This window comes from Rhea americana, unplaced genomic scaffold (genome assembly GCF_003343005.1).
Source record: "Rhea americana isolate MKP2758 unplaced genomic scaffold, rheAme1 scaffold_81, whole genome shotgun sequence".
NCBI lineage: Eukaryota > Metazoa > Chordata > Aves > Rheiformes > Rheidae > Rhea > Rhea americana.
In genome coordinates this window covers 2,467,780-2,489,575 of record NW_028186990.1, presented here as the reverse complement: position 1 = coordinate 2,489,575, position 21,796 = coordinate 2,467,780, and the positions used below count along the sequence as shown (strand labels likewise).

Below are 21,796 nucleotides of genomic sequence, written 5' to 3'. Positions count from 1 at the left end.
TCTCTGTGGCTTCTTCAGCAAGGGGCAGGACAACTGTCAGCACCAAACCTTTATCAGCTTTCTAAATATAGTGTTGTCCTGACACTGGCTGCTGGATTGCATGGGGAAAGAATTTAGTGCCTCGTAGACTGCAGTTGGTCAAGCATTTAACTCTTTCCCTACTGTGGGCTGGATCCTCTGACCTTTTCATCGTAGGAGGCACTCAGAGAATCATCYAGAGCCAGTGAGAATGAACCTCTACCTGCAGGGAGCCCCCAGGCAACTTGCATCCTATTAGGCACCATCTGAAACGCTGGTACAACTTCTAAGATCCTTGTGAAATGCAGTGTGAGATAAGCCACTCCAAACTTGCTGGAAGCAAGTGACATTAGCTCATTTTCTTTTCTAGAAGAGTTAAAGATTAAGGAATACTGCATCTTCCCTTTACGCATTTTCAAACAAGAAACCTCCACGTCTAACTGGCTGACTCTCCAGTAAAGTTCACAGACCAGGCTAGTCCAGGGCAGAAACAGACAAAAGCTGAAGTGCTGTTTACCTATACTGGTGGCTCTTGTTCTGAATCATGCAATGACATCTGACTGTTGATTTCTTTTACAAATAAACAAGCTATTAAGAAAGGAAGTAGAAAAGAGGACTAATCTATCTTGTATCACAGATTCATTTGCTGCTGCATAATGCTAAGGGGAGGGATGCATTGTTCCTCGCCTCTTACTTGAATACTGCATCCCTGCAGAGGGATGGGGACACATCTGCAGGGATGCCACATCATGGCAGGCAAGAGCCATGAAACTGGTTATGTCTTTGTGCAAATATAGCCCAGACTTGTCTTAATAGAGTTATTGGGATGGGGAACAGAAACAAGAGAAAGTGGTATATTGCATCTTGGGTGTCACACCAGAGGAAGAAATTAATTACTGATTACAGGTTTGCATAAATCCTAATGGTTTCATGTACCAAAAGAGGATGACTTATATTGATCCTATAGCTGTCTCCTCTGGGCAATTTTTAGCCAAAATTGGCCTAATATCAGATTTATCCGACTGGATACAACCCTGTCTAACATGCTCTAGGTGACCCTGCTTGAGTAGAGAGGTTGGACTAGATGATCTCCAGAGGTCCCTCCTAACCTTACCCATTTTGTGATTCTGTGATCAGGCTTGTGAAGCATATGCTGGGAAAACAGTCTTATTTAGCTAAGTCTCCAAAACAATAGGGCATTATCAATCTCAGTGCCAAATTATTTACTTACAATGCAATTGAATGACTGATAGAGGCAGGGTAAAACAAGTCCCACAGTGAAGCTAGCACCRATATTTCAGCAGTGACACCAATTAAAGTAGCCTTTCCAAGTTATAGACTATTAGGCAGCCAGTTTCTCCAACTCCTCCCCAGCATAATGAAACAAGATACACTCCAATACAGTTGGAGATGACACACCTTATTACTTCTACAATTTAAATGACAAATTTATGTGAAAATAATGCATTTTTTCAAGGTTAACAACAAACATATCATCTTTTAGACACTATTGTTACTAAACTCAGAGCTTCTTTATGTATTTGAGAAATAAGTGTTACAGACATTGTTTTCAGCTTAATTTTGCAAGTTATCTTTACTGTGTTTTCTTATTAGCCATTTGCTGACGTTAAGAAAACAGACAAAAACCCAAGTTACTGAAGTTATTGCATGTGCAGTGGTATTAATAAGCCTGTTTTCCAATGGATGCATGTCTGTCAGTCCAGACCCTCCTCACAACACAATAAACATTCCTCATGCAGCCATCAGCTCTTGCCCCTGTGACTTCCCTCTATACCATAGTACCTTGTTTGGCTTGCCAAAGAAGAGTTAGTATGCATTGGTTGCTCAAYTACAGATTCTTGAAATGAAAGAGAATGATTAATGCCTAAGAGGTACCATTAATTTAGATTTCTCTCTTCTTCCAGCTGCTGATTTTTATGAGACTGAAAAGAACTTCACATCTTTAAGATCACTACCCATCTGCCAAATTTAGATGAAATCAAGCAAGTGGGTTTTGAAATTACTGGGGAGAAACGAGGGAACAGAAACTGTACAAATGATAGTGGAAATCTCATTTCTGTGAAGAGGATAATGGCAAAATTACCAAGTTGGTATGATATCTGTTAGGGACTATAACCAATATCTTTCGGTGAATGTTCAAAATTTTTATGTAGAGAACTGAAAATTACCAGATGAAATATGGGCAGATCGTGCACACTGGGGCATTTCTGTCACTTCCTATGTTCATCAGATTCAGACAAAATATTAAATGGGAAAATATTAAAAACAAAATTGAAAGTGTAGAGGCTAGAGTAAAGATCGTACAAATGTCTCTTCTTGGAGGCTCTGGGATAAACTCACAAAGATCTCATTATTGTCTTAGAGGTTTAAAGGAGGTAAAAGCATCATTTGTGGGCTCCAAAGAGGAGAAAGGAGATTACTGACCTTGCTCCAGTTTTGCTCACATCTTAAGTAGTAGAGGTCAGCAGGCTGTTTTTTTAAAAAAGTCTCTCCAGTCTTTTCAGGGACTTGCCAACTCCAAATACCCAGAGTTTATCAAAGATCAGACATACAGAGCAGAACAAACAGATTTTTCATCATKAATAAGGTGATAGTCTTCCACAATGAAATAACTGGCTGGGTARATGAGGGGAGAGCAGCGGATGTTGTCTATCTTGATTTCAGTAAGGCTTTTGACACTGTCTCCCATAACATCCTCGTATGCAAACTGATGAAGTATWGGCTAGATGAGCACACAGTGAGGTGGACTGAAAACTGACTGAACAGCTGAGCTCAGAGGCTTGTGATCAACAACACAAGGTCCAGCTGGAGGCCTGGCAGCAGCAGTGTCCCMCAGGGGTTGATACTGGGTCCACTACTGTTCAACTTACTCATCAAGACCTGGATGATGGCGCAGAGGTTGCCCTCAGCAAGTTTGCTGATGATACAGAACTGGGAGGAGTGGCTGATACATGAGTGGGCTGTGCTGCTGTTCAGAGGGAGCCCGACAGGCTGGAGAAATGGGCAAAGAGGAATATCATGAAGGTCAACAAAGGCAAGTGTACCTAGGAGGAATAATTCCATGCAGCAGTACAGGCTGGGCGCTGACCTGCTGGAAAATAGCTTTGCAGAGAAAGACTTGGGAGTCCTGGTGGACAGCAAATTGACCATGAGCCAGCAATGTGCCTTCGTGGCCAGGAAGGCCAATTAGGAGGCTGCATTAGGAGGAGTGTTGCCAGCAGGTCTAGAGATGTGATCCTTCCCCTCTAGGCAGCCCTTGTGAGGCCACACTTGGACCGCTGGGTCCAGTGCTAGGCTCAACAGAAGAGAGAGATACGGAGCTACTAGAGTGAGTTCAGCAAAGGGCTACTAAAATGATGAAGGGCCTGGAGCATCTCTCATATGAGGGAAGACTGAGAGAGCTGGGATTGTTTAGCCTGGAAAAGAGAAGGCTGAGCAGGAATCTTATCAGTATGTATAAATATCTGAAGGAAAGGGGTAAAGACGATGGGGCAGACTCCTCCCAGTGGTGCCCAGTGACAGGATGAGAGGCAATGGGTGCAAACTGAAACACAGGAAACTCCATCTGAATATAAGAAAAATATTTTTTTCCTGTGAGAGTGACTGAGCATTRGAACAAGTTGCCTGGAGAGATTGTGGAGTTTCCATCTTTGAAGATATTTAAAAGCCATCTGGACATGTTCCTGGGCAATGTGCTCTAGGTGACCCTGCTTGAGCAGGGGGRTTGCACTAGATGATCTCTAGAGGTGCCTTCCAACCTCAAACATTCTGTGATTCTGTGATTTTTCAATGGGCTATTCTCAYTGTCAAAGAATACAGTTTCTGTATTCTTATGTCTTTTATTTGCTTTGTGCAGTGGTCAGTTTGAAGAGAACTGATGTTATTTATCAAGTATGGAAGTATAGACTGTCCTTTCTGCCAGAGGGATTTGATACTCAATCACTCACAGGTTGTATTACCTTGGAGGTATGATGAAACCGAGCATGACTTTTGGCAGGCTTCTAAGGCAAGTATAGAGTCAGCACAAGACCAAGATCCAGATTTGCTTCACTGGACTAAATACTGGCATCCACACTGTAGACACACACTTTTGAGGTAGCCTCCATTTAAAATCAATACGGAATTAATCAATATTATCAGTGCCTTTTCTGTATATTTTATCTGAAAATGATGCCTAAAGACATGGATCCCCTTTCTAAGATGCCTGAAATGTCCTAAAAATGCCCCTGTCTCTCAAATAACTAGAAATGGAGCATACRTGACTATCCCAGCGGAGATATTGCTTGGTGCCTATTGGTAGTGAAGAGTTCAAAAGACATGCTAGCCAGTTGCAGTCAATTAAGTATARTGTCAGCTATTTGCCTGAGCTGCCATGAGTCCTGCTTTTATTTTTCAGTTCAATTATATAGAGATTACTTGTACTTTAAAAGTTCCCATCCACTTTTCCAAGTGCATCCATATGGGAGCAGTGACTGGACTTTCACGATACATACCTCTATGCATATGTAGTTAACATCTTACAGGCATTGATTAGTTTATCTAACAACCTTTTTCAAGGGAAAAAAAGAAAGTACCTTTGGTGCRTGCTCCTGCTGTAAAAACCACATACTTAACAATCAAACAGTAGGTATAAGAGCTTTGAATACGCTGAGTGAGATTCATCTTACTTAAGATTTAGACTTATAATGCTTATAATTAAGTATTCTTGTAGGTATTTAACATAGGTGGAGTTAAGTACCTCAGTTCTTTAAAGCATGGACCTAGGCAGCTACCTGCATTAAGAAACACTTCAAAATCTGTGTAAGTCTAGCCCCAGGCTCCCTTAATAAATATATGAGATGAATGAGGCTTATTTTCCCTTAGTTACATGTCATCACATACATGATTTGAATTGTTCTAATGTACACTCCCAGTCACTTTGCCCTTTGGATTACCTCTTCTCTTGCCTTATGCACCTATGTGCGTAGGAGAAACTAGGGAAATGTAGTTTAATTGGAGAAGGAAGGGTGAGTTCATAAGTACTGTCTCTCCCCTTAGGCAGAGAACAGCAAGTGATTTCAAAATCTACTGGTGATCTGGCTTGTCATTCTTGCCAGAGGAGGAGTGGCAAATGGGTGAAGAAGCACATTAAAGTAGACTGAGGAAGTGACCCTGAGATGCAACTGTGAAGCAGGCTTTTAGCTAAAGCCAATTACTTATCTAACTACCTAGAAATTATGAGGAAGTATAGTTCCTGGTGAAACAAAAGAGAGATGATGATGATGAWAACGAAAGGACTTCAGTTGTTCATTTTCAGTGCAGGTGAGTACTAATTTGGTTATGTCCTCAAGGGTTGGGTAGAAGAAAAAAGCACTATCAAGTCAGAATATACCAATGGAATTTGTGCATTTCTTTTTTTGTTTAGTAGAAGTTCTTGCATGTTTATGATCACGCAGATGTGTTTACCGTTTCCATACTGAATGTCCAGACTCACAGGCATCTCCTAAAGCCACAAGACAATTTCAGGAGCAGGGAAAGAATGTTATTCTTCATGACACTGGAAAATGTTTAAAAAAAAAGTTTTAATGGCGTCTGTTAAACACAACCTTTGTGCCTGAAATTTCTACAACTGGAAGTGKAAAAATCTTTGGAGTTTACTACTTTATACATAAATCTGCATGTGCCATACATCTTCATAATTTTATATTCTATTGTTTATATGTACTCCTGTGTGACTTGTGATCTCTGCCTATTATGTATGGCAAGCAGATGCACATCAATCCCTACCAGCACTTATAAATCAGACAGCTTGCCCTTGGCCTTCATCACAGAATCCTCTCTCTGATCTGCCATTCTCACCCTGCCTTACAGGGCCTGCAATCTTGCCTCCACTGCTTTTTTACCTATCTGTTATTTTCTCACAGAAATGYTCCTATACCTTCTAGACTTTAAACAGAGCTACTCATATGGAAATCGCTCATCTTTTTACACAAGATATTGAAAACATCATCTTAACAGTAAGACCGTAAGAAGAAAATGCACAAAATCTAATGTAATTRGAAAAAAACAAACACGCTTCCTATATAACAAACATGAATTGGGTCATGAATTGATGATCCAAATATAAATTGTGTAGCCCTGTTGGTATTCATTCTACTTTTTTGTTATTCTCACATTTGGAGCTATAAAAACTACRGATTTGTAAACTTTTCAGAGCATAGATCTGTCTGTGCTCCATAGCTTTTGTGAAGCTATTCCTTATTGTGGGGGAAGGCTCAAGTGATAAGAGTCAAATATTAAAACACTGGCCTGTGAAAAATTTTTGAGGAAGGTACAGGAGGTTTATGCACTGCATCAGAATGGAGAAGCTACACAGCACACTGCAGTGCAGTGTTGGGACGCTAGAGTTATCTTGAAGAAATTGTGTCAAGATCTCAGCATAGGCTGACTTCTCCTGCTGAACAGCTTTTCACTACAATTGTGTGAATAACTGATACTTTGTTCTTGCTGAATGAAAAGCCTTGAACACTCATTTTGAATTAAACAAAGTATTTCATTTTAATGCTAAATAATTTAATTCACATTTAAGAGGTTTTCCTTCTCCCACTTCTGAACTAAGCTACAGATAATTTCTGAAGTATTGAGAAATTAAAATCAAAGCATTTCCTTTTAAAAGTTCCTTTTCAAACAACACATTTCAACTTTTCCTGCTCTCCTCACTTGCCAAAACTACCAAGACAAAACAGTGTTAATAGTTTTGCTTGACCAGAATCTCAGTTTTTTTCAGTAAGCAAATCTTCCTCTGTAATTTTTTCACTGTATTTTGATACCATTTATTAGCATTTACTCAATAGGTGGATGTGAAAGTAACAAGTCATTTTTCTTTTMTTCTTCCTTTATACTAGTACAAAGGTATAAGTTGAACAAAGGGAGAAAAAATGTATCTCAAATTTGTTTTAAAAATGCTACAGAAATACTAATTAGTAACAAAAACATTAATTTAAGGCTTAAATCTAGATGATACCATTCCCCTACTAATATATAGGCTATTGAACTTCTCTCCTATTTTGAAATTCTTTTAGAATTAACCCTCCTGTCCCTTTAGCTGTACTTCGAATAGATTTTGTCATTAAAAAAAAAAAGAAAGAAAAAAAACACACCCCAAACCCTGCAAAACAAACCTCAATTTTTAGGTATGCTACCTATAAGTAGTTGGCTGTTCTACCTGACAAAGTAAGATTTGAAATGACTAATGATAGTTAAAAAATGATACACTACTGAATGACCACCACCTCTGAAACAGTTGGTGTCTTATAGAAAGTGTATGTGAATAGGGAAGGAAAGAGATCAGGAAAAAGTGGTTTCTCAGAATCAAATAACACAGCTTTCATGAGAGCCAGAAGGAGAAGTAAGGGGGGAAAAATGGGAGGGCATCAGAAGTCAGCCTTTACGATGAGAGCAACAAATGAATTAGCAACCTTGCTTATTATGGACTGTTCTAGCACATGCTGTTTCATTTAAATTTGTGACTCTGCACTGAAGATATGTTTGCAAAAAACAAAACCAAAAACATTTCATTTATTGYAGGAGTTCAGTCATTCAGGAAGAAGGAAAAATATGCATATGGGGAAGTCTTAGGGTTGGGCAGTTTCTTCTCTCCCTCAGCGCTGAGTGAATGACCTGTCAATGAATGCTGGCCTGTTGGAACCAGTTTCTCAGTCACAAAAGCATCAGGAAATTGGTTTTGCTCTGTCTCCTAGTATAGACTGTAGTCGTTTTCCCCTAAACGCAGAAGAGCATCTATCCAATTGCAGTAGGCAACAAGAAAGATTTTACAGGAGTCTCTTATACAGAGGGAATAATTAAAAATGCAGTCAGAAGGAGCCTAGAACTATGCAAATATGGCCCTTGCACTAGGTGTTCCAGAACACARAAACATCTGGGAGTGGCTGCAATAAAATAACGCTAGAAATACTTTGCCCTGCCGGTTTCYTTCTAGTAGCTGTCAGTAGCTATGAATGGATTAATCCATGAGAGAACAGGAATCACTATTGCCATGTTACATGTGAAGAAACTAACACACAAACTTACTAATTAACCATACAAGACCAGCACAAAACACAATCTTTGCACTTGCTGTAAAAATGTCTCAAGCTGGTTCTAAAGACAGCTGTGGAGGAAAGGCATCCCGGCCAGGTAGTAAGGAGAGGTGGGTGCAAAGGAGAGAAAAGTTTTACTGCTATTTATTGCTATTCCCACCAAACTCCTCTCAGGAAAGGGAATATGCAGCAGTTCTATACACACAGACTATTTCTAAGGARAGGCTTGAAGGGCCATTTGCTACAGGAAACATCTGACATATGACAGAGATGTGACTCTTAGGACAGTGACCACAAAAGCTTTCGGTCCTGACACTAATGTTAGTTTTAAGGGATGCCTTCACTACCTTAGCCTGCCCTTCCCATACCTGGGGAGAGCACACATCTCTGCTGTCCTCCATGTTCCTCCTTACGGGACCTCGTGATGGGAGAGCCTCTGTGATGGGAGTGCCTCACACAGTGATGCGAGTGTGCAGCCTCCCAGAGAAGGGAGTGCTTCTGTGTGAGAGCATTCCCTTTCCCTCCTCCCCACGCTCTGTCTGASTGGTTGCAGATTTAGATTTCTCCGATGATTCAGCCTGGTGCCACTGAAAAAATACAAACTGTAAGGAGAAAGCAGGTGCTTTTAAACATAGGCTCCCACAGGCACAAAGGTCATCTAGGGCTGGGCCAAGCTAAACCTCCAACAACGAAAACTTGCCACTACAACATGTAGAGCATTACTCTGGAGTAAAGTTCAGCATGGTGAGTTAAGTGTCAGGTCAAATGCAACATAGGCTATTGTTTCTCTTGTTTCTTTATAAATTTTCTTTGCTTTCCTAGGTTTTTCCCTGTCCAGGGTATCACTTGAACACATTTTGATTCATGAGCACAAAATCTCAGTTCTTTATGGATTTGATTTGGTGTAAGTTACTTGATGGAGAGTTTCCTTGATCCCAGAAATTTGATAATATCAATTTCTTACTTTAGCCTAAATCCCTAAGACTGCTGGTACACTTGTATTACCTGTTTATCTGCCTCCTGTTATACATTTTGAACCTGTCAGATGATGTCAGTCATGCTGAAAGAAGGGTCAAAAATTACATCCTTACAAATTCCATAGAGATTTATGTCCAAGTAAAGAAGAGGGGACTGAATGTGGAAAGGAAAGCAGAGTTTAGCTATTAGCCACCTCGTGCAGCAATTGCTCATAGCTAATCAGCCACAGCACACATTGCCTCCTGCTCAGTGGGGAATGCTATGGACAACAGAGGCTATGTGGGGTTAATGTAGTGTGTAAGAAAGCCAAAGGACCAAACATGTAAGTATGTAGAAAACCAGATTTCACCAATTTTGCTGACTGAAGTATTTATTCTCTTCCTAGTTCTGGTAACTGTTCATGCCCTCACTGTGGAAACACCTGTCAAGAAAGTAGAGGTGGCACGAGGGAACAATGCTACTCTCCCCTGTAATTTTAATACTGATGCTTCCATCAGCGCAGGAGACTTCGTTATCTGGCGGAAAATCAACAGTGCGGTAAATCAAGATTCATAAAGAATCATATGATAGGGCATCCAAGATAGGGCTGGGGGAAGAGATGGAAGCAGGACTACAGGAATGTGTGTTGGAACACAGGATTCCTGCAATACTTTCTTTAATMTCAGAGCTATGTAATTAGAAACTCTGATTCTAGATTCAATTTATCACAATTTCATTTCACGATAGTAAGAAGCCCCAACGTTTTCTTTTCTCTTGGTCTTGCAGCTGGCTACTGAAAATATATCACTATATGTACTGTGGGTTTCCATCTATTCACATATGTGAAATACTGCGATATGCTATACAAAGCTACACATATATCACTTAAGATACTACATAAAACATTTTAACTTGATGAAGATAGTACAGAGAGAGATTCTTGAGAGCTCCCACCTTCACAGGGAGTATTTAAAGAGACCTCAGAAGTTCTTGGGATTTAGTTAGAGGTGAAGCACMCTTTGGAGATCTTGCAGTAGTTGCCTAAGGTTTCTTCTCTGAAGATCCTTACTGGAGGAATGCAAGAGAATAYGTAGGGGAATTTGACTGACATGGGTATCTCAGAGAAGTCTTATGGTGTTCTGTCTTGGAGAGGAGAAGTGTAGAAGTCTCAGCAAAGGAAATCAGTTGTCCCTGACTTCAGAGAAGGTGAGAGAGAAAGGGGAGTCTAGATAGACATTCAGATATGGAGACTTCTGTGCTTTTACAATTTTCTGGGCTCTTTGGCAAACTGGGGCAGGTTTAAGGCCCTCTTTTCCAGATTGTTCTTAAGTGTGGTCTAATCCAGGGAGTTAAGCAGTAGACTCACATACAAGAAACTACGATTGATCAGCTTCCCTTCCTCTCTGATAGGATGATGCTGTCATTAGGTATTTTGATGGACTTGTACAGTATGGCAAGGGCTATGAGAATCGTATACAGTTCACTGGTGATGTARATAAAGGGGACATCAGCATCACCATCAATGCAGCAATCATGGAAGACAACGGTACGTTCACATGCAATGTTCGTCTTCGGAACGACCCTCCCAGGCAGACTGCATTGATGACTCTCTTAGTCCTTGGTAAGAATGATGGAGASAACCCCAGATCCTTTATATAACCCACTCTGCACCTTTTAATGTCCTTATTGTTTTAGACAACAGATTTTCTTWAAAAAAAATAAAARGAAAGAAAGAAACTGTTCCCAGTAAGTCACAATCCCCAATTCCATTTTCTGTCTTTTCCTACTACTATATAAGTAGGTAGGAAGGCTGAGAGCACCCACCTTGCTTAGATACCTGACTGTAGGAAAGAATGGCCCTTAGMGCTGTAAAGTTCAGTTTCCTAATAACTCCAGCCCCATTTCTGGGCCTTCCTCATTCYCCCTGAGGCTTGTCATATTCTATTTATCAACAGATGAGTTACCCAACGCTATCAGAGATATCCCATAAAGTATCTTATGATTCCTTATTTTCATTAACAAGTATCAAAAAGGGAGAAACAAATCAGCAGTAGAGACAAAAGTTCATTGCAGTTCTTTTGAGAAGGTGGCGGGCACAAGGTCAGCTTCTGTTTAGCATGGAAAAAAACCCCACAGAAGTAGAAGATGGGTTGAAATAAAAGACTACACCTAGGTAATAAAATTCACTCCTATTTTTCTTCCTTTAGTTGCACCATCCAAGCCAGAATGCAAGATTTTGGGGACAGCAGAATATGGGCAGACAATTAATCTGACCTGCMTTTCTCATGAAGGTTCCCCAAAACCCACATATGCCTGGCAAAGCTACAATGTACAAAACCAACTCCGTTCACTACAAACACCAGAAGGTATGAAAAGTGCGAAGACACTAAACATTTGAGCTCKCTATAGATTAGGATTAGAAAGACTTTGAATTGCAAATTCAAGAAGACACATAAGCATTTCTCTAGGAAGTACTCTGACCAGGATTTTAGAAAGGCGTCCTTTTGACACAAGACACACTCATGAGTAACTCAGCAAAGGGAAAATGAGCATTACCTGAAGKAACAATGATAAATAAGATTTTCATTTCAGCTCTCCCCTAGACAGAAAGCTGGCTTACTCTGGAAGCAGAAAGAAATAATTACTTCTCAATTGCTAGAGATAAGTTTTCTAGCAGGTTTGTCTTTATAGCCCAGCTCACTTGACAATGTCTAGATCACTTTCTGAGATGAAGGCAAGCAAAAGTTGGCTCTGGAAGCTACTTGCCTTCTAGAGGTAAACCTATCTAGAGGAGGTAGTAAGAGAAACAGTTACATCATTCTTGCTGTGAGAATGAAGAAGCCTCCAGTTCTTCAGGACCACCACACAAGCATATGGCCCAGTATTTTATCTGCTTTTATTTTAAGTCAGAATCTGGACAAAACAAACTGGATTTCCATGACAGGACATTTTGTAGCACTATTCACACAGAAATGAGAGTGTAATAGTCTCTGAAGTGTAATAGTGACACCCAACTCAGATTTATTGCTTTAAACAATGCTATTTATTCCTTGTATGCCCAGCTCCAGCAGGACTGAAGATGTATTTGAACCTGTTTCTTCCAGTTTGAGTTACTGTAGCATTGCTATATAAGTAAAATAAATGTGATCAGACTCTATAGGGTATTCAACTCACAAGCTGACTCTTGCACAAATTATGCAAAAGAGGAAATTTAAGTAGAAACACAAACTTTATTCACCTGACTGGCCACTAAGTGGTGCCAATGCATCASACAAAGCCCCGAACACACCATAACTTGTCTTCCTAAAGCAACTGTTTCTGCCTTCATTCTGTTCTTCCCTGGGGCAGAAGTTTGTTCTGATCTATTTCCATCTACTTCCATTTTCATCAGGGCAGTTGTCTAGTAACTGTGGAGACTGTCTCCTTCCTTCCCTCCCTGATGGCTGGAGGCACTACTGTCACTACAAGCAATATGTTTCTTGGTATTTGTGCTAAGCAAATCTCTGCGCTACAGAGTGTAAAGAATTCCCTTCAAATCCATTCCAATATCGACAGTATCTGACCCACATTCTTCCAATTTGACTGACCAGTCAATTAGTTTTGATTTAATTTACAAGGTTTTGCAATCCAATAATGGATTATAGTTCTGAGAACCTCAGTTCTGAGAACTGTAAACATCACATTGGAAGAAAAAAAGTGGAGTATGCACGGACAGTAAATAGAGACTTCAAAAAAACAAGAATGTGGAGTCTGTTTTTATTTGGTTTGTGTGCTCTTTTACTATCTGGCGCTAGATGGCAGCAAAGAACTAAGCGGAATCCCAGTTCCATGAGCGAGCTGGAAAGAAATGAGATCACACAGGGAAAATAAAACAGGAAAATATCCAGAACTTTGCGTTCTTAGACCAGGAATCTCGACCTTAATCAGTAGGTCACAAGGAAAAGCATGCACTACATATACAAATGTCAGCTGGAGATGCAACAAGCAAAAACTCAGTGTTCTGTTTTGACGGACAAAGAGCTAAGCTTTAGCATTTAGCGTTGAGCTCTGTCAAGTCGGACAGAAAACATCTAGTGTCATAGCATTCCCTAGTCACTGCGTTTCTTTTCCTTAGCCTTTTTTTGCAGCCTCAGTGGCCTCTCTCAGGCTAGAAGACTGCTTCTCCTACCAGTAAATAATTAAGAATTTAAACCCTGAGAGCCAGAGGATTGAAGAACTTTTTGCCACATTACAAATTAATTCATCAGATAGCCACTTCTCAAAGCCAGCTGCCAATTTGTGTGATCTTACGTTTCTCAGTAAAGAGAGGTGCTCTCTTTGCTGCCATTTATCCACTGCAAATGAGCTTTTACTAAGGTTGCTTCTTTACCCCCACAACTACGATTTCCTTTTTAAAGGAATGTTGAAATGCCCCATATTCCCTGTATCCAAATAAACCACATTTCCATTTATCTTCACACAAATCATAGTAAAACCTGGAGACTAGCATGGAAACTTTCACGCAGGGCAGAAGAATCCATCAGCTTTAATAACTTCTCATCACTCCACTAGTCTGGGCTAGAATTGAAAAAGCTCTGTCCCCACTTCCTTCTCTGCTCTAATTCTTTTCTTTTCCTCACTGGGTTTGTGTTTTACAACAGGAGAACAGTTAACTCTAAAGAACATCTCAGCAGATACCTCTGGCTTTTACATCTGCACTTCAAGCAACAGAGTAGGAAAGGAATTCTGCAACATCACAGTCAGCGTTATGCCACGTAAGAGATCAAGTTGCTTACCGGAAGAGTAGTACCAGAGGATGCATCCTGTCCAAGCATGAAGGCATGAACAGAGACAAAGCAGACTGAAATATAAAAGTCTATTTTTTGTCAAAAAGTAGCACAGGTTTTATTTAATCTTCAAAAGAAATTCTCTGCCTCAAATGCTCATAGAACTGTCCATAGAGTTAGTTCACAGTCGGACAAAAGAGATGTATATAAAAAGAGACAGGCCTCAGCACTCAAAGTCTGAATCTCAACTTGAGTAACAGAAGTTGTTCAGATCCAGAGGCTCTTCCCTGTTCCTGTCTAAGCAATTGCTCCTATAGATACATGAGCAACCCAGTACAGAATTAGCTCCAATTGCTGCAGTCCAATTAATGTGGTCCCCACTCAGCCTGGATCTGGTAGTGGGATATGACATCTGCTAGTGCAATTTTAAGTGCAGTGGTTGTGCTGATCACATTTATTGTCTTCCAGTTGCAAAGAGATTGTTTTTTTTTTATTCCTTTACAGCATCCATGAACATTGCCCTTTATGCTGGCATCATTGGTGGTAGTGTTGTGGCAATTATAGTTATTGGTATTTTAGCCTATTGCTGCTGCTGTCGGGAACACAAGGACAAGGACTACGAGATGACGTAAGTACCTTTCTCTAAACAGTGAATGGAACATATGAAGGGTTCACTTTCTCCCTTTGGCATTAACATATCAAGTGGAAAGCTTAGAGAAAGAAAGAAAAATCACCAAGAAAAGTGTTCACTCCTTTCTCCTCTCAATTTCTACCATAGCGGCTTCTACCTCTTCTCACAGAATATGCCCAGTATTCCCAGATGCCTTTGTGATCTCTGAGGTAGAACATGAACATTCAAGCCTTGGAACTGAACTAGTAAGCCAAAGTCCATCAAGCAAGAACAGGATGAGCAAAGATACCTCAGTTATCCTTTCTCTATACATACRCTACAGAAAAAAAGTAGCTCACACCTCTTGAACCACTAAAAAGACTTAATTTATGGAGTTCAGTTTGATACACTTCAGGTGGACTTAGAGCAATCTGAATCCATTATAATGCAAAATCTCTTCAGAAAAATTGGTAACTGTTTTTAATTAACATCTCTAATCCTGAACAATGTTTTAGGGAGAGAGAAGATAGAAATGAACCCTCCCAGGAGGAGCCTACGAGGAGTCGGACAGCAGACAATGACTTTGAGGATGAATGAAGAAAGAAGCAGGAGGCCAATGCCATCCTCAGGATTTTCTGAGGCACAGACATGGTAGAAAAGAAATCAAATCCCTCTCTCTTGACGCAAGAAGGAGGGTTTTTTCAGAATAAACAAGCCAAAGCTAATGCTCTGACTTCAGGTTCCTGGGAGAGAATATCCTTGTCTCTCCGGGGGGAAAAAAAAAAAAAAAAAAAAAGAAAAGAAAAAAGAAAAAGAAAAAGAAAAAAAGGGAAAAAAAAGTGCTTAACATGCAGTAGAGACTAATATAAAACCTCACAGCAGAAAAATGCATATGAAGCACTGCTTCACCCACTCACCCAAAAATAACCAGTCTTCTAGCCTTCCCACTTTCTGTAAAAGAAGCTAGTCAGGTTTATTTGGAGAACAGAGTTACTGCTAGATCCACAGGTTTCAAGATCACTAACTGAATGCCATTGAAAAAGGGTGGTCTTGCTTACGGCATTATGCAAGTATCATAGCTTGCAGTTCTAGGACAGTGACATTGTCTAGTATACAAACGATTTTATGCAAGACTGAAGCAAGCTGATTTTTAAGGACATTTTATTAAATATGTTCTTTGTATATATTATAAATGTACATGTAAATAAAAATATGGAAAAAAAATCACAGCTGACCAATGAAAGCCTCCTGTTTGGAATAACAATGCACACTAATGGAATGGATAAGGTAACAGAATTAAACATCTGAGTTTCAAGAAGTTAGACTGATCCATACTTGGCAGCTAGAAAGATCTAGAAACAATCTAGTAGCCTGCATAATGTCATATTGTTAAACTTCTGAATTTCATCTCAGAGAGCTCCTAAATGCTAATTTTCATTACATTATTCTTTCGTCCTGATGCTCTATGGGCAAGTCATAAATAGTCCATTCTTCTGAAAAATGACAGTGTGAGAGTATGCACATGGCAGGTGCATCTTTAACAGAACCTCCCCATCCCCCTCCCCCCCCCCAAAAAAAAAAAAAAAAAAAGCTGCTTCTTACAAGGCAATGGAAGAAAAGTGGAAATGAAGAAAAAGCACATTTCTATTCAAAAATATAAAGCTTTATTTAATCAGAAAGTAAGAGCTACAATGAGGCAGGTGCTGAACTGAAAGGAACTTACATCACTAATATATGATCTTTCCAAGAGAATGGACTGTCCTTGGTTGTCCAGACGATTGTCAATTATTAAAGTAATTTTATTTTTATTACTATTTAAGCTAATTAATTTTTTTTTTTAAAAAAAGATATATCCAATACATGACTAACACTAAAACATTTATCCTTTCAAAACTCTCTATTGCATCTTTGGCTTCAGGAGACTTTTGGAAACTTACTGCAGTACTCCCCACTTACCCTTTACCCCCAAGTAATTAGTTTTAATCTGTAATTAAATAAATTTACAGAAGAACCAGCAACCCTCCTACACATGGGCAGCATTTTCTAGATTTTGAACTATACAAATCAGGCTACTAGAATAACAGCTTTCTGCTTGCCTTCATTTTACGTTATGTTTTAAATATAATTATTCATAGGTATTAATAACACCTGCAAAGACCAGCTATCAKAGTTCTTTCCAAAGTATGTGCAAAACCAAATCTTTCTAGCAATGAAGAACTTACAGTGCAACTCAGCAAGACATTCTGAGGACCTCTTCCTATGCTTAGTTTAGATACATGACAGCCTTCATTGCATAGATGGATTAATAAAAAAAATTTTTTGCACACAGAAGCAGATGTCAGGTAAAAGCAGGAGGTACATACCTCAGAAATAGAGGAATAAAAAGAATACATTGATATATACTTTATTTTAATTTGCAACAAGAAAGTAGAGTATGAATCATCTAATGAGCATTCTAACATGTTTTCACTGTGAAACAAAAGCTATTTCTTTTATAAACGTTACAGACATTAGTCAGCACTCCATGTTCCCTCACAAACATCTACATCTTTGGGCTGAAGACGGCTTTTCTGCTGAGGGATAATAGCATAGATTCTCATCAAGGATCTTAGTTGGAAAGACCAGCAAAAGGACATGACAATTATCAATAGTATTTGCRGTCAGAAACTGGGTCTGGCCTCTAAAACATTTTAACACGGGGTTACCTATCCCACACTTTCCACTCTTAGGATTTGTGGATCTTAATTGCTACTTGTCAGCTGAATTCTTCAAGTAACTGTGCATGTGACTTTTTCACATCAGTCATTTTAAACATAAAACGTGTTAATCTGCACTGAGTTATTTGGACAGAGCAGCCACAAAATACAGCTCTCAAGAGATTATAAAAAGAGACAACAATATTAATTCAATGTACTATAAGTATGTTCTGTAAAAACTAGCAAGAAAAAAACATGAGAGTCAAACATCACTGTTATCAAAGGAGAAATGCTTAGATTCTGCTACACTAATCTCATTTAGTGGTTAATAAACCTCACAGCWTAATAAATGGAAAATAAACTAAGTGATAGTACCTAGAGGGCCAAGATATTTCATTGCATCTCGTAAGAGAAGTATGTAAGACTAACATTTTGGAGGTTGTGTATTTACCAGAATACTACATGCATTTTGTTCAACCGATTTGTTAAATTCGGTCAGGCAGAAATACATACATTCAAATTCCTAGCTTTCTCTGAGGTTGTTCTGTGACTGAACACTCCTACACTTGTAAGTCTTTTGATAACCTAAGTAGGGATAGCTCCAAGAGTCTCAAGTACAACCACAACATTAAACAAAACTAAAGAAGCACAACATTAAACAAAACTAAAGAAGCACTAATAGATTTGGGAGGAAGAGGGAGGAAAATGATAAGAAAGCTATCAATATTTAATTAATTCCCAAGATAGAAGTCTGTATCTATACCCAACTTCAATGCTCACTTCCAACAAAGGAACGGAAGTAGACAAAAAAGACTGACCAGGCCAAAGAGCCTATTCTTCTACTTGGTGCTCTACATAGCCTTTAGTAAATTACTTCTTAGTTGTGTTTGACTTTCACATAGAAGAATATGCACATATATGTTTTATTTGTGCATGAACAGGAAGAACCAGAAGACAACAATTCAAGCTGACACCAAGCTTTTTTCCCCATCTGCTGCACTGCTGAGATGCTACCTCAAGTGGGAAGAACAGCCACAGCAAGACTTTGATTATTGATTACATAGTAAAACTTCTTTTGGCAATTATACTCACAGGATTTTTAAACATTACATTCTTTGTTCTGACTTTACCTCCGTGGTCATTTCACATATAATGAAGTGTACAAGCAAAGTAAAGTCTCCTCCATCAGTCTCAGCTCAGAGAAAAGTAGGTAGGACAGAAGAACTCAAATATGATTTGCAAATCAGATACCCCTGCACTGTCCAAAGTGAAGGTACAAGCTGGGACTTAAACGCATTGTTCTCCTTTGTTTAAAGGGGAAGAATGTCTTTTCAGCAAACTGCTATTGTTTAAGAGAACTGCCCCTTCAGCTCAGCCCCTTCTGCTYAGCTTTATTTTTTTTTCATTCACTTAAGAATTTTTACTTGCTCATTACACTCTGAAGACAATATAATATATGGTTTACTAGGAAAAAAATGTTCATTATTTGTAGTATCAGTCACTAAGCTTTTAAGATTTATCTCTGTTTAGGCAACTTCCATCCAAGRAAGTCAAAGGTTTTCTGAATATGGCAATCAAATTTGCTGTCGTTTATGGGTGACAGTCATRGGACAGATTAAATGACCTATCTGGAGTCACAAATCACCACAATGCAGCAGAAATACACAGATGACAAGGAGGAGTCAAGATTCCCACTCCTTTGATACACCCTGCCAGGCAAGTATTCTCGTCAACACCCTTGTTCCCATTTTCATTTTGTCTTCCAAACACTTTTTTTTTTTTTTTTTGCTGGTTCCCGTTCTAGCTTTGTACTTTCTTCTCAGCAGAGCTGGTCTCCAGCCAGTCCCCAGCCCGTACTGTTGCAAAGGATTTTTCCTTCCCAGGTGCAGAACTTTGCTGAATTTCCTAAGGTTCCTGTTTGCCCATTCCTCCACCCTGCTTAGGTCCCTCTGTATGCCAGCTCTACCCTCAAGTGTATCCACTAGTCTCCCCAATGCAGTGTCTTCTGCAAACTAAGTAAGAGCACAYTCCATCTCTTCCTCCAGGTCACTAGTAAAGATGTTAAACAGGCCACAGAATAGACTCCTGCAGTATGCCACTTGTTACCAGCCTCCAGTTAGAGTACCATCTAGTAATCATCATCTTTGGAGACCAACCATCCAGTCAGCTTTTTATCTATCCAGTCACCAACCCATCTAGACTGAAATGTCCCAACTTTGACACAAGAATACTGTAACAGATTGTATGAAAAGCCTTGCTAAAAATCAAGACAACACTTGCTCTCTTCCTTTGACTACAATTCATCATTCTCAGGCTGGTCAGGCCCAATTCACCCTTGGAAAATTCATGCTGACTGTTCCCAGTCACCTTTTGCCTTCATGTACCCAAAACCTGTTCTATGAGGACTTGCTCCATGATCTCCCTAAAGACTGAAGTGGGTCAGATGGGGCTAAAGTTTCCTAGATTGTCCTTTTGGCCTTTTTGGAAAATGGGTGCACTATTTGCCTTTTTCCTGTCATCATGGACTTTCCCTGCTTTCCATAACCTTTCAAAGATGAGAGAGRACATCCTTGCAAAGACATCAGCCAGTTTTCTCAGCACCCTCAGATGCAGTCCATCAGGTACTATGGACTTGTATGAATCAAGTTCTYCCAACTAATCACTGTCTTGACCTTATCCACTGCTGATTCTCCACTACTACTCTCATCCCTGAACCCTTCCTTTAAGCACRGAAGTCTAGGAGACTTGCTAGTAAAGAACAAAACAAAGAAGGCACTGTGCACCTCAGCCTTATCTGTGTCCACTGTACTAAACCACCCATTCCATTCAGCAACAACACCCTTTTAGCTTGCTCAGTCTTTTACTACTAATATAGCCGTAAAAGCTCATCTCAGTGACCTTGACATCCTTTGCATCAGTTCTAGGTGAGCTTTCGTTTTCCCAGCACCATCTCAACATTTCTGCATTCCTCCTATGCAGCCCATGCTTGCTTTTACCTCCTGTGTACTACTTCTTTGCACTATAGCACAGTGATGTTACCTGTAAAGCCAAGACAGCTCCCTGATACCCCTACCTGTATTCCTGGATTGTTCTTGGGCTTGGAAAAAGTTGTTCTTAATGACCTGTCAGCTTTCCTGAGCTCCTTTATCCTTCAGAGCTGCCTCTCATGGGATCCAATCAATTCCCTGCATAATCCAAAGTCTGCTCTCACTGACTTCCTCATTCTCCTCAGGATCTTCAACTCCAGCATTTCATATTTACTAAAGCCAAGGCTGCCACTGCTTATCACAAGATTCATGGTGGAACACAATTCAGAACTGATCAGATACACAAGAGTTAATTATTTAAAAATTCTTGTTGCTAGAGTAACAGCACTACTTTTCTATTTATTTGTATTGCTGTTTCAGAAGACTGTGTCAGTGTTTTTCCTATCTACCGAAGTTTACAGAATGATGAGCAAACTGTCAAGATTAATTCTGGGTCTGCTGGGACTAGTAATAAAATCATTATAGCCCTACATAAGAGAATTTGGAACTTTTCTCTTCTGCCTGTCACCTGTTTAGTGTGGGGGTGTAGGGGGAATTATTTGAAAACGGTAATTACAGAAGCTTGTGGGAACTTCTAAGACAAAACCAAGGAAAAGTGAAGGAATAGAGATAATACAAGGTTAGACTAATAAAAGCATTMGACAATTTGTTTTACTGACTCACTGCAACACAAATTGTCAGTTCATTCTAGGTTGAAGGTAAGGATTTGATAATCCTGCAGAAGACACCAAGAGGGCAAAAACAATAAATTTGTTATTCCCCTACCCCACTACAGAGCACTTACTCTGCCACACAAAAAGACGTTAAAACCTCTACAGTCTCCTGCATATATCTTTAAGAACTTCATTTCAAACACATTCTTGAGCCACCTAACTTTTGGGGAAAGTTTGCAATTTTTGATTGGGGAAAGGAGTAGCACTTTTTAGCCAACTAGCAGGTAAAACCTACAGTCCCTCTATAGGAATTATGAAGGTTTTTTAAAAGTATYAGGAACAGAGAATTACAGTCACTTTGCAAGAAAAATCAAGCAGGTCTTCCCTGAATACAGCATATTCATTCACATAACAAAAATTCTTATTCAGAAGAATGACCTTCAGCAGAACTTCCTGTGCCTATGATGACTTAAGACCCAGAGTCTCTGAAACTGAAGTAAGCTTTCATTTGAGTCTGTATGAACGTCATCGTAGGTGGCAAACAAGGGATGTGCCCAAYAGAATGGGTATCAACTATAGTACTGCTTACTCCAGTTTGATATCTGTCCTAGCACAAAATCCAGTAATTATTATTTGACATACTTCTCCACTCACCCCCCTGATCAAGTTCCTGTCCTCCTTCTCCCTTTAAGATTTTGAAAACTGACATATTGCTGAAGACATAATGYTTTGTTTAATCATACTTTAGACATAGAAAACTCTCCCTTTGATAACATAACCAGGTATAATGTAGATCCTGAAACTGGCACAGGTCTCGAACCTACAGGCTTCAAGAGCAAAGACATCATTAGGTTTCCTTTCCCGCACATCATCTTGTTCAGCTTGTTTTCTCACACTTGGAAGGTGAGGAGGAGCAGTTGCTCCTAATGGGGGAAAGTAGTGGGAATGCA

At 39.6% G+C, this 21,796-nt stretch overlaps 1 protein-coding gene across 1 annotated transcript; it reads left to right on the top strand.

The window, feature by feature from the left end:
* Window positions 1–5,291: 5,291 nt before the first annotated feature.
* GPA33 (glycoprotein A33) lies at window positions 5,292–15,047 on the top strand. Its single transcript, XM_085323052.1, has 7 exons — window positions 5,292–5,340; window positions 9,481–9,632; window positions 10,485–10,695; window positions 11,282–11,440; window positions 13,715–13,828; window positions 14,345–14,468; window positions 14,966–15,047. Exons 1-7 carry the CDS (start codon window positions 5,292–5,294, stop codon window positions 15,045–15,047), a joined length of 891 nt encoding a protein of 296 aa, XP_085179178.1.
* Window positions 15,048–21,796: the final 6,749 nt, after the last annotated feature.